General features: G+C 38.8%; 1 protein-coding gene across 1 annotated transcript; it reads right to left on the reverse strand.

Annotated features, from left to right (window-relative positions):
* Nucleotides 1–11,187: 11,187 nt before the first annotated feature.
* LOC104241241 (uncharacterized) lies at nt 11,188–13,488 on the reverse strand. Its single transcript, XM_070174003.1, has 5 exons — nt 13,357–13,488; nt 12,778–13,290; nt 12,519–12,677; nt 11,512–12,398; nt 11,188–11,428 (listed from the first exon to the last, which is right to left on the reverse strand). Exons 1-5 carry the CDS (start codon nt 13,486–13,488, stop codon nt 11,188–11,190), a joined length of 1,932 nt encoding a protein of 643 aa, XP_070030104.1.
* Between the last annotated feature and the right edge of the window lie 386 nt (nt 13,489–13,874).

Here is a 13,874-nt window from a genome sequence, read left to right on the forward strand (position 1 = left end):
AGCCAGATTTGGCTTTCAATTGTAGCCTAAATTTAACCCAATACCCAGCCCAATTTCCTACTAAATTACCCAACCCAGACCCTATATACACTTATCCAAACTCGGAATTCATCTACCTAATCCAACATAAATCAAATCCTAGCAGTTGATCTCCCACATCAACGGCCCATATGATTCCTTTCCTTTTTTAATTCCTAAGACCCCCTAACCCTACCTCATTTCCAAAAGGGAGCCGCCTATATATCCTCTCGTCTCCCCTCTTCTCTCAACCTAACCCTAACCCCTTTTCAACCGCCTCCATTCTATGATCTTCTCCGGTGACCACCCTTCAACCCCAAGCCTCCAATGGCTCCTTCATTGCCTTGCTCATCTTCTCTGAGGCCTTCAAGGGCCCTGGGCCATGCCGAATTATGTCTAGGGTTTGATGTTTTGGCTATTCATGGCTACCCCAGTGTGATTTCGAGCAAAGTTACACTATATTTGTTACGATACTTGAAGTTCTAAACAGGTTCTTCCGTTTTTATTTGAGTTTCTTCTAAAACCCTAATTTTTGTTTACACCTCCTAGATCTGTGCTATTTTTAAACGATTCAAGTCTGTTCCTTTTATATTTTACACTGTTCTTGAACTTCTTTTGCAAAAATTATCGATTTCGAGTTGTTTTTACTTTTTTCTAAAGTTAGGATTTTTCGAAACTTTTTCTACACTTTGTTTAAACCGATTTGTATGTTCAAACTTCTATCCTTTCCATATCTTGAATGATTCTATGTTCTTACTACTTTTTCAACTCGCCTATGTTAAAAGCCCTAATTTTTCTAGATCTTCTTTGTTTGGTTCTATGTGTCAGCATGACTACTCGATTCTTGTTAAGTTTCTGTGGTTACCTTGCTTCGAATATGTTTTACTGAGTTCTTAGTCTAACTTCTACCACCTCCATGTGATTATATTTATCTTGATTGTTCAAGACTTGCCTCTTTATGTCGATATTGTTGACCTTGCTTGTTTGCTACGTCTGTTTGTTCTTACTCTATTTATATGTTGAGTATGGAATCATAACTTCCTCTTGATTGATTCTGATTTCCTTATTTTATGATTTGATTCAAAAAATTTCTTTTAAACCCTAAATTTCTACCTAGTCTGAGGGAATTAACTAATTCTCCTACCTTATTTTGATGTAGTACTTTATTCTTACTGAATTATTTTCTTAATAAGAGCTTTCTGAATTTGGCCCTAATTGTCTACCCTATACTTACTGAATTTGAATCTTTCTTTGTTAGTTGTATACTGAGTTCTTTCCTTATTTATCACTTGTTCTTACCATTTGAGTTAATTCCCTTGACTTAAGGGGAGTACTTGCCTTGATTTCCTGACTGACTAATTCTGAGTTCCTTAATTTCTGATGGACTTTGATTTTTTACCTTATTTACTACCTGCTTTCAAACTATAAATACCCTAGTCTTTCATTAACACAACACATGAACACTCTTGGTTCAAAACTATCTCTAACACTGAAAACTTTTTGCTCTCTTTTGTGCTACTTGCTACTGCTCCAAGTTAGCCGGTTGCAAGCCAATGCTAACCATTGTGTTCTCATGTTCTTTCACTTTGCTTACTATCCTCTTTACTGGTATGTTCTAGTTTCAATTCAAAATTCCAACAACGATATGATTCTGTTCTTGTTTCAGTTCATCCCGTTTCTAGTTTGCTTCTATTTATGGTTTTGTTGTGAAATTTGTAGTTGATGTTTACATATTATGTACTCCCCTCCCTTAAAAATCATTGTATTACCTTTCTGTTTGTTTCTGAGCATGTCTACACCAATCATCTCTTACTTGTTGTGTGTTTACCACCATGAATCCCCAAATCCCTATCCCCTGCATGTGAGTTTGTTCTTTATGTCTGGTCAGATGCTTCTGAGCATGTCTATACTAATTCCTGGATCTTTGCTTAATTATGTGTCCTATGTATTCCCCAGACCCCCTTGACCCCTGTTTGTGACTACTGAACTTGCTTGGGTGTTGTGACCCCTAGTTGTGTATAAACATGTCCTAAGGTGTTGTGTTTGGACTTTTGTTCATTTCTTCAATCTCTTTTCAAACAGTCCCTGAGTTTTATTAAATTACTTTCAAACAGGTCTTCCTTTTATATAGTTTTTCACTAAAATCACTTTCACTCTACTCTTAGTCAATAAGTTCTGCCTCATCCAGTATGTGTACTGTCTTGAGATCCTCTTAAGAACCCTCTGAACTTTGGCATACTGAGGCTGGCCCTTCCATACTGCACTTGTTCAATTCTTGGTTACCAAGTCTAGGTGTAAGCACTGCCCGAGATCCTTGATATCCTTAGGGAACTTTGATGCACCTAGACTCTGACATTTTCTATGGAATTGAGGTATTTGAGGCCATTGGAGGCTTTGGGAAATCTGGGCCTAATCGGAGGCTCCCTATAGAATAACTTCTTGTTTTTTATATACTTATGTAATTCAGTCATTGGTCTGCAATAACTTGTAAATAAATATTGGGGTATTTAGTGAAAGGGATGGGTAAATACATGTTTATGGGTAGTACCGGTAGAAATCATGTTCATAGGGCTTTATATTTAATCTGATCACTTTATTAAGTAGAAATCATGTTCATAGGGCTTTACATTTTGTCGTCTCACCATGTTAGAAACCATGCCTATAGGTTCCAAATAATCATGTCTAAAATCAGATTAACTAATAGATGTCATGCCTATAAAACTTAATCTAGATTATGTCATGGCAAGTGTTTGTGTATGTTTTCCTATCTGCATGTCTTAAAATCAGATTAACAAAGTTAGATATCATGCCTATAGGTTAGTCTAAGTAGTTCAACTTAGTCCACGCGTAGTTCACTTCTGAATTGGGATTAATTATGTAGTTTATTTCCTGAAACAAGTTCTTTAAAATTGCCTCTATTTACCATTAGAACAACATGCTTATAGGTATTAAAGAAGTCCGTTTTAAAACTTGCTTTGTTTCTATGTAAATGTGCTAATCAGTACTCCGCGCATAGGCAAGCCTTTAGGGCATTTTCAAAACTGCATTTCTGAAAACTATTTCTATTGCTTAATGTTTTTCTGATCCTAACAGGCTTTAAAAATCAATAGGCAACTGCTAGGGTCACTACTCTTGAGTTTCTAAAACATAAGTTGCTTGTTTCTGCATATTCACCTAGTTATCCTGCCTTAGGACACTGTCTAATAAAAGCCCTTAATTGTGCTTGAGTCATGCTGTTTATGTTCTTGTTTGAGGAGGAAACTTTGAGCCTCTAATTGCTCCTTTTTATGTGCTAAAAGTCCTAAGTGTTTTTGATTGTCGCCTTAGAATTTTCACCTATTAAAACCTTAGGGGTATGTCTAGAACCACCTATAGGTAGAGGTCCTAACTCCCTCCAGGACCATTAAGACGGGACGGGTGGCAGCACGCAACAGAGATTGCTGACCAAACACTCGCTTTGTTATGACCAATAAGGGGATGTGAAGAGTAGATATGGGATATGATGACTACACGTTAATGTCACGTGTAGCCCCTCATTGATGAGTGTTTACCAGACATTATGTGGGGTGATCCTATGGGATAACCAACCTAGGACCCCTTCTTTACCAAAATTCCCTTTTTATTTAAACCTTTGTTTTACAACTTGACCAAATCTTTATCTTATTACTTGAGTTATCCAACATGTTTTACTTGCAACCTATTTGATTTAATTGTTTACTTGTAATGGACTAATCTGTGAATATAAGTTCGGCCGGGACCCACAGCTGTGGACCGAGAGGGGTGCCTAACACCTTCCCCTCAAGGTTACTTCGAGCCCTTACCCTAATCTCTGGTAATGCAAACCAATCCAAGAGTTAATAACTTTAGGTGCCCTAACGCACCGTAATCCGTTAGGTGGCGACTCTTCAAATACCCAATTCCAAAAAGGAAATGAGTTATTACCCTCATGAATATCGAAACCCGGACTTCACCATCAAGAAGGGAAAAAGGGGGCACGACAGAGCCTTGACATGGTACTCACAATTGCCAGCACGTTCCATAATGATGTTTGAAGAAATGGCCGACAAGTTCGTCACAGCCCATGTCGGGGCCAAGAAGGCAGAAGCTAGAGTAAATGACATATTCGCCGTTAAACAATCGCCTGACAAAGGACTCAGGGACTTCCTCGCCCGGTTCAATAGGGTAAGAATGAGCCTGCTAAATGTATCAGAAGGGATGGCGGTAACGGCCTTTCAAAATGGGCTGAACAGAAATGGGTCGAGGGCGACCAGAAAATTATTAAGTAAACTCATGAAATACCCTCCCGCAATTTGGGAAGAAATTCACAACGCTTACTTCACCGAGGTGAGGGCAGATGAAGAGGACCTCAATGGTCCAACCCAACTGCTAACGACAATCCAAATAGAATCAAGAAAGGATCGACAGAATGATAGCTGAAGAGCCCACGCATCAATCAGTAAAGGCACCAACCATACTACAGAGCGACTATACCACTATCTCCCAGCCACGCCGAAAGGGCGTCCTGGCCACAAACGGGAACTCACCAAAATGAGATAGGTATGCCCCCACTTTTATTTGCTCACAATTTCTGTGTATCTTCTTCAGAAATAGTCTACGCCCTGGAGAAGCTTAGTCCTAAAGTGAAATGGCCGCAAAAGATGAAGTCGGACCCAAACACCAGAAAGACGAATGACCTCTACGAGTTCCATCAGGAACGAGGCCACAAGACCGAAGATTACATAGCCTTTCGGTACGAAGTAGTGAACATGCTCCACCAAGGACATCTAAAAGAGCTGATGAGCGACCGAGGGAGAGCCAATTTCGCCCGCGGAAGAGAATTGCATCAAGGCCCCCCAAAACCACCCTCCCCCGCCTGCACCATCCAAATGATCATCGGCGGAGGCGTTGAAGCAACAATCAACCATGTGAAATTCACCACTACACAAATTGAAGCGTCGATCACCCATGAATGGTATGATGACCTCGAAGACAATATCATCTTCGATAAGTCAGATACCCACAGTTTGACCTTTCCTCATTTCAACGCTCTTGTCATTACTTTACAAATTTCAGATACTAATGTAAATAGAATCATAGTAGACGACGGGAGTGGCACGTGTATTATCCATCGCAAAATTCTCACACAAATGAGACTCGAGGATAAGATAGTACCACATTACATAACACTAACATGTTTTAATAATGCAGTTGACCGAAACTCTGGAGAGAAAACATTGCCCATATTAGTCGGGGGCGTCACCCTTGAAACAATGTTTCATATCATGAATCAAGACACCGCCTACAACGTCGTTATAGGGTGACCTTGGATACACTCCATGAGGGACATCCCATCTAGTTTATACCAGGTCATCAAGTTCCCTACCCTATGGGGAATATTCAGCATCCGCGATGAACAACGCACAACTCAAGAATGCTACTGCATCTCCCAAGATTGCATATACACCTAACAGTTAAGAGAGGAAGGCTCAGGAGCATAGCAATTACCAAAGTCGGGGCCCGAGTCTGATGAACAAACAGATGTCTTTAGAGACCCCGACATCATGGAAGTCGCAGAGTCAACAATGGAAGACCATGATCCCGTCCAGCTGGACGAAAGCGACCACAGCAAAAAAGCCTACATCAGCCATAAACTCATAGAGCCAGGTAAATTTCATAAATTTTTAACTAATAACGCCGACCTGTTTGCTTTCTCCCATGCATATATGCCAGGTATCCCGAAAGATATCGCAACACACAAGTTAAATGTCGATCCGCTCTACCCGCCAGTACGACAAATCAGAAGAAAATTTAATGTTGCAATCAATGAGGTCGTCCACGAAAAGGTAGAAATATTGCTCACCAACGGTTCCATTCGAGATTCAAAGTACCCCCAATGGGTCGCCAATGCGGTCATGGTGAAAAAAAATCGGGAAGTGGCGCATGTGCGTGGACTTCATGGACCTAAACAAATCATGTCCAAAAGACTCCTTCCTGTTGCCTCACATCGATCAGCTCATCGACGCGATATCGGGGCACGAGCTATTAAGCTTCTTGGACGCCTACTCAGGCTACAACCAGATCCTCATGGAGGAAGAGGACCAGGAGAAGACTACCTTCATCACCCACCAAGGAACGTACTGCTACAAAGTCATACCGTTTGGGTTAAAAAATGCAAGGGCAACCTATCAGAGGCTAGTCACCAAGATGTTCAAAGAACAACTCGGCAAAACGATGGAATTCTATATAGACGACATGTTGGTCAAATCAAAAAGAAAATAAGACCACATCGTCCATATGAGAGAAGCCTTCGACATATTTAGACGACACACAACATAAAGATAAACCCCAAAAAGTGTGCTTTCGGCGTGACCTCGGGAAAGTTCCCAGGTTTTTTGGTATCATAGAGAGGCATCGAGGCCAATCCTGACCAAATCAAGGCTATAGAGGGAATACCTGAGATTCTGACCAGCAAGAAACAGGTGTAGAAATTGACTGGTCATATAACTGCCCTGTCAAGGTTCATCTCATGATCATCAGACAAATGCCATAAATTCTTCAACGTACTCAAAAAGGACAATGGACTCCAGTGGAATTCCGAATGCATTAGTGCCCTAAGAGAATTAAAGGTCTACTTGTCCTCGCCCTCATTACTCGCTAAGGCAGAACCCGGCGAACGTTCTTAATCTACTTGGACGTATCCGACGTGGCAGTAAGCGTAGTCTTGGTATGCGAAAACAAAGGTACGTAATCTCCAATTTATTACATTAGTAAAACCCTGGTCGATGCCGAGACGAGGTACCCCCACCTCGAAAGGTTGTCTTTGGCATTAGTCGTAGCTTCACGAAAGCTGAGACCTTATTTTCAATGTCACCCCATCTTGGTAGTCACGACTTTCCCCTTAAGAAGCATCCTACATAAACCCGAGCTGTCAGGTATATTAGCCAAGTGGGCCACCGAATTAAGTGAGCACGATATAACATATCAGCCACGAACGGCGATAAAGTCGCAGGTACTTTCCGACTTCAGCGCCAAAATACTACCTGAGGTCGAGCACGAATCCGCCCGTACTTCCACCAAGTTACCAGACCTATGGGTCCTATACACCGATGGTGCCTCCAATGCGTTAAGATCAGACTAGGACTCGTGCTCGAGGTCCCAATAGGAGAATTCATTCGCCAATCCATACGGTGTCCCTACATGACTAACAACGAGGCTGAGTATGAGGCCGTAATTGCAGGACTAAAACTAGCTCTCAAGTATGGTGCACGGCGATTCATCCTCCGATGTGACTCGCAACTCGTCGTCAACCATGTCACAGGGACTTTCCAAATCAAAGAACAAAGGCTACAAAATATCAGGCAAAAATTCATAAGCTACTGCCCGAGTTCGACGAGTGCCAACTCGACCAAATACCCCGAGCACAAAATATCGAAGCAGATAGACTCGCCAAATTAGCAGCAGCCACCAAGAACATAGACGTAAAAGAAAATGTAGTCACCCTCCTCCGTTCGTCAATAGACCAAATCGAGGTACGCACTATAAACTTGACCTAGGACTGGCGTAATTGTATTATGTCATATTTGCAGGACAGATTGCTCCCACCCAACAAAAAAAGCCAAGAAGCTTCGAATGCAGGCGGCCAGATACAATGTCATCAACTCTGACCTATAAAAAGAACATTTGGCGGTCCCTTGGCAAAATGCCTAGGACCGAATAAAACTAGGCACGTCCTCGAAGAAGTGCACGAAGGCCACGATGGAACCCATACTGGTAATCGAGCCCTCGTTAGATGTCTCATACGGGCAGGCTACTATTGGCTTATGATCGATGTTTGGGTAGGCTTGCCTATTAATATGATAGGCATCATCACGACTGGGTATTTGGGGTCGTGACAATAGGACTCAGTAATGATTCTGGGTTTAGAACTATGACATACTACCGCCTGAAAGCCCAGATCAATGTTGGATAAAATCAGTAGGCAAACAAATAGGTCTTGATGCTAGACTTAATAAAACTGCCTTTATACCCTGTTTTCTCGCATAGATATCCTGTCTACAAGATTTTTAAATTAATAAGTTTGTCGGTTCAACTGCGTGCTTTGTTTCTTATGTGTGGAGGTTAATATGAGTCTATACTTGCTCTTTATCTGAAAGTCCTATTTGCTTTTTGTGTGTCGCCTAGATTTTATATTTTTAAATAATATAGGTTGGTCTAGAACCATCCCAAATAGAGGTCCTAATACCTCCAGGACCATAGGTAAGGGATGGGTAATGCACTCGTAGGGTGCGGTTTAGAATCAATTAGTGCACCTAAGTAATTATTTAAAGATAGTAATTGGACAGTAAAAGAGATGATAGCCCGTGCGCTAATGCTATGAGTAAAACCCTGACCTGAGGGAATTGCAAAGCATTGCATGGAATAATCCTATAGGCTAAAAAACTTAGGACCACCCCCTATACTCCTATTTGAAATAAACTGAATATTGTATTCGTCCAAATTATTTTCTTCCCCTTTAAGACTAATTCTCTTAATTTAAGTTCGGTCAGGACCCATCGTTGTTGACCTCGAGGGGTGCCTAACATCTTCCCCTCAAGGTTATTTCGAGCCCTTACCCGATCTCTGGTGATGTAAACCGGTTATTCGAGTTAATTGTTCTAGGTGCCCTAACACACCTTAAATTCGTTAGGTGACGACTCTTTCAAATCCAATTCCCTACCCTCACTAAAAGGAGTTGTCCCAGAAATATCGAAACCCAATTTCGTGATAAAAAGGGGGCGCGACATACCTTATCTATTTATTCTCAATGAATTCAAAACATACCCATTGGAAAAAAACCTTTTGTGCCTAGTATTTTTATAATATTGTATCACTGGTAACAAATTTTGACTTCAAACTAGTCTAATTCACCTTCAATCTCCCTCAAATTTTGTATATTGCCTTATAAATGTGTTTTCAATGAATTCTAACAATACCATTATAAAAATGTTTATTTTCCCTAGAATTTTTTAATGTTATATATCATTAGTAATTTTTGTTTTTGATTTTCTTTTTGTTTGTTTATAGCATGACTAAAATGGCTAATAGTTGGTAAGCAATGTCTTTTTTGTTGTACATCTATGTAGTTTTTTCAATATAAAATTGGCCGGTCGGCGGCCGAGATTAATTCAAAAAGTGTATATAATACACATATATAGAAATAAAAATATTTTAACTATTATTTTTGGGAGCAGCTAAAAATATGTATTTCTCTTATTATTTAACATTTCCTTAGGGAGAAGCATGCAATAATTGTGAAAAATATAAAACAATGTACCCAAAAAAGAAAGCTCGCGAAGAATATTTTGGACTATTATATGTATTAATTGTTATTCCATAAAATTTACAACATAATGGAATTGAATAAAATATTTTGGTTCAAACATTTTAAGGAAAAATACGGTTTATTATATTTGTAATAATCTAAAGCCACAACATTAAATTTGTTGCGTCCATTTTAAATTAAATTTCATTACCCGTGTTGTAGATATGTAATTTTTAACCCTCCTCAAAATTTTACAAAGAAATAATTTAGTCATAATATAAATGTATACCAAAATTATAAGTATCAAGTTGGCCGCTGGCCAAAAAAAATGAACAACTCTCAAGATGAATAAAAATGAACAAAAAAATGACCAAAAATGAAAAAAAAAAAAGAAAAAAAAAAGACCAACTCCTCAAGATTAATAAAAATGAACAAAAGTCATCCTTCCCATTTCTTTTTCCTCTCGTTTTTATACATTCTTGCAAAATTCATTTATCTCGTGGTCAAATAAAGCAAAAGATGATTACTATAATCTCTCCAATAGTTAATATTTACTTTATTAGTGATGCCATTGAGATTTTTGTCTAAAATTGTCACAATAGGTACATGAGTGTAAAGAAATACTTACTACCACAAGTATAGTATTGTAGCATCTTTGATAGATATTTGCTCTTTTATTTTCTCCATGCGCTCATCCTTCTCTCTTAGGAGCCTTGCACTTCCACCTAGTAAATCAGATTGTATATTTTTGACTTCTACTGCCCTATTGTCAAAGAATTATTGTATGTAACATTCTTCTATGCTATTTAGCTAGTTTGAAAGGTTTTGTTTGGTGTAAACCTTTGCATTTGCCTTGTCATCTTTCCTTTCTTCAGAAAAATAGGGTCTAAATTGGCAATTTGGACTACATTGTCTCCTCCCAATGATGCATGCCCCACAATTTGGAAATGGTGCTTGTGGTATTATTTCTTGAGGAAGTGGAACATTGTTATGAATTTCTTGAGGAATTTTAACAGTTGGATTGTTTTCTTGAAGAACATTAGCAATTGGATGATCTTGAATAACTTCATTGGGATGTTCTTGTAGAACTTCTTCCAAAGTGGAGGAGGGTTATCGTGTAGATAAACATCTATGTTCATTCCATTTGAATCTTCCATGTTAGTATTTTCTTCTTTTGAGTTGCTAGAGTTTAACAGAGTAGAAGGGTGTCACCACCCAATTTTTCCTCTGTGTAACGTTGTGACGACACCTAGTCTCTACGATTGGGTAAGCCTAACATTTTACGGAATAATAAAATGATAACATAAATCTAACAACTAACGGTAACAGAAACAACATAGCTGAATACCATGTTGCTTGGCATGTATAGCAAACAGAAATGGTGACATTGGGTCTCCTTGACTAAGCCTTCTAGCAGAATCAAAAGGGTGGCGTAGGTTCACCATTTATCATGATGGAGTAGTTCACGATAGTAACACATTCCATCACCCAATTGATGAATTTTTGAGGAAATTTTAGTTCTGTTAACATTTGTTTCAGGAATCTCCAATCAACTGTATCATACACTTTCTGTATATCAATTTTAATCATACACCTGGGGGATATATGTTTTCTTGTATATGCTTTAATCAACTCATGTGCCATTATCACATTATCTACTACCTTTCTCCCTGGGATAAATCCTGACTGAGTTTCAGTGATTATGGAAGCAATCAGCTTTTGAATTCTGTTTCTAGGATCTTTGTTATAACTTTGTATAAGATGGTGCAGCAAGCAATGGGTCTATACTCCTTAATTGTAGCAGGATTGGAAACTTTTGGAATTAAGGTAATTGCAGTACAGTTAATCCCCTTAAACATTTTTCCTATTTAGAAGAACTCTTGAACAGCTTCTATGAATTCAGTTTGGATAACTGGCCATGTTTCTTTATAAAACACTGCATTGTACCCATCGACTCCAGGTGCTTTGTCATCACCTATTGCTTGAAGCCCTTGGTAGATTTCCTTCTCTGTTATTTCTTCACATAGTAGCCTTTGTTGGTCATGACTCAACACATTCTCTCTTCTCATAACTATTGTATTGACTGCTGTAACTTCTGTAAGGCTGTCCCTATAAGTGATTTGTAGAACTGTATTATCTCCAATTTTATATCATTAGGATCTGTTATTTTCTCACCCTCTTGTGTATCTAACTTCAGAATTTGTTTCCTCTGTTTCCTATCTTTAATTACAGCTGAAAAGTAACTTGTGTTCGCATCTTCCAACTTGATCCACTTTGCTCGTGCCTTTTGCTGAAGTGCACTTTCTTCTATCAGTGACCATTGCTCAAGTTGGCATATCACCTTCTTTTCTTCTGTTGCTTGCTCATCTGAGTAGTGTTGCCTTAAATTGTGTTGTATCTCTTTAAGGTCTTCTCTAGCTTGATTAATTCTTGTTGTTATGCCTTTGAATTCCGCCTCATTTAGTCTCCTCAGCTTTTCCCTTAGTGCCTTCTGCTTAGCCCAGAAATTCCTCATCTTGTGTGGATAGTATATATGTTTCCATTCTTCCTCCACCAGTTGTAGGAAGTCTTTGTGAGTTGCCCAAACATTAAAGAACTTGAAAGCTGCCTTAACTCGTGACTCCTTCATATTTATGTAGATCATCATTGGACAATGAACAGAAATATGTGGGAGTTTATATTCAGTCATCAAGTGACCATATTGCAGCATCAATTTTGTATTACCAAAGGCTCTGTCTATCCTGCTCCAGATTCTGTCACTTCCTTGTTGTTTGTTTGTCCATGTATAGTAATCCCCCTTCCATGGCAATTGATTTATCATCAGTTGTTGTATGCATTCTGCAAAGTCTTTTATTTCATGTCTTGTGATTGGTGCCCCTTTTAGTCTATCTTGTGGGCTTATGATGGCATTGAAATCCCCCCAAATAATCCAAGGTTTTCTTATAGATTTAGCCAAGTTCTCCAGTTGATTCCATAATTCTTTCCTCTGCTCCAATGTATTAAAACCATAGACTATGGTTATAATGCAGTCAGTCTGCTGATTTCTGCTCAATATTGCACAATGTATGAATTGTGCTTCCTTTATCAGGATGTCAACTTTGTAAGCATTAGTATCCCATGTTATCTGAATTCTTCCATTTTATGCATATCTATAGTTATTTTCAAACCCTCATTCTGCTGTTATTTTACTATGTATTACCATAGCCCTGTGCTCCTTCACCCTTGTCTCCACTAAATCTGCTAGCTTGATTTTATTCTCTTTGAGATAATTAGCTAATTCTTTTTTGTTATATCTCTTATTCAGTCCCTCATGTTCAATGCTAACCAAGTCATTAATGATGACATATAAAACCTCCTCCTATATCACTAGGTAGGAGTTTTATCATCACTTCATCTTCCCTTTGCAGCAAGTCAAAATCATTCCTTAATGGTATGGTTCTTTCAACTAAAAGCCCAACTGGTCTCCCATTAATCTCTTTAGCCTCCTTTCCCTTTAACAGTCTCTTCTCTTTAGATTGTGGATCCACTTCCTTTGCTTTTACATTTTCTGTTGTTTTTTGGGTTTGCTGGTGAGCTTCCTCAGTCTGGGAATTATGTTTGTCTGCATTGCTATCATTTACATTTCTCTTGTCTTCTTTTGGAATCCATGTCTGTGTCATTTTTGTAGGCACTTGTTTCTTATTTTCAAGTCTGTTGCCCTTTTGCTCATTTCTCATCTTGTTCTTCTTTGCACAGTTGTGCCCAATCATTAGGCAATCATTACAATAGTCAGGTTTCCACTCAAATATCACCAATTGTTGAAATGTTCTTCCTGTTGGATCCATAACAGTAACTTCATCTGGTAGGGGCTTAGTAACATTAACCTCTATTAACATCCTTGCAAATGAAACTCTAGTCTGCTTTGTGGTACACTCATCAACATATTTTGGAACTCCAATTGCACTAGCTATCCTGCTTAGTGAATCTCTGCTCTAACAATTCATTAGTAGACTAGGGAATTTCACCCACAAAGGCAATTCAGTTAAGAATTCAGCAACCATGTTCCAGTTTTGGACTATAAATCTCCTCATATAGTTATATCCTTGTGTTTCCCCAATCACATAAACCACTAGTGCTGCTTTCCATTTATCAGCTTCCCTATTCGTGTCATCCTTATCCAGTTTTACCATGACATTTCCATCAATCAATTCTGGTGGTATGTAATCAAGTGACATACCGTTATTTGATGCTCGATTGCGATTGAAAAGCCTAGACCATGATTTGCTCGTCTCTTGCTCTTTCACTGTTTAATTGAATTGCTTCGCTTCTGGCTATTTGATAGGAATTGCTATACGTTCTTCCATAATTCCTGGTAATTGCATCTTTAGAGATTCACTTGAATTCAATTTCCTTGGTCCAGATGTCGATTCCCCTGATAAAAATGGAGATAAAGGGGGAAATTGGTTTGGTAATGGAGTAATTACTTTCTGTTCGCTTCCATTCTCTAGTGTTTCTGCTATAACCCTAGCACTGACTGACCTTCCTACTGTAACTATTGCTTGTTTTTTGGTCTTCC

The sequence above is a fragment of the Nicotiana sylvestris genome, chromosome 4 (assembly GCF_000393655.2).
Source record: "Nicotiana sylvestris chromosome 4, ASM39365v2, whole genome shotgun sequence".
NCBI lineage: Eukaryota > Viridiplantae > Streptophyta > Magnoliopsida > Solanales > Solanaceae > Nicotiana > Nicotiana sylvestris.

Coding starts and splice junctions, on each gene's coding strand:
- LOC104241241 (XM_070174003.1), bottom strand. CDS start 13,488: ATGGTAAAACTGGATAAGGATGACACGAATAGGGAAGCTGATAAATGG. Junction 13,291..13,356: donor TAGTCCAAAACTGGAACATG/GTTGCTGAATTC, acceptor ATGAATTGTTAG/AGCAGAGATTCACTAAGCAG. Junction 12,678..12,777: donor AAGAGATTAATGGGAGACCA/GTTGGGCTTTTA, acceptor CTAGTGATATAG/GAGGAGGTTTTATATGTCAT.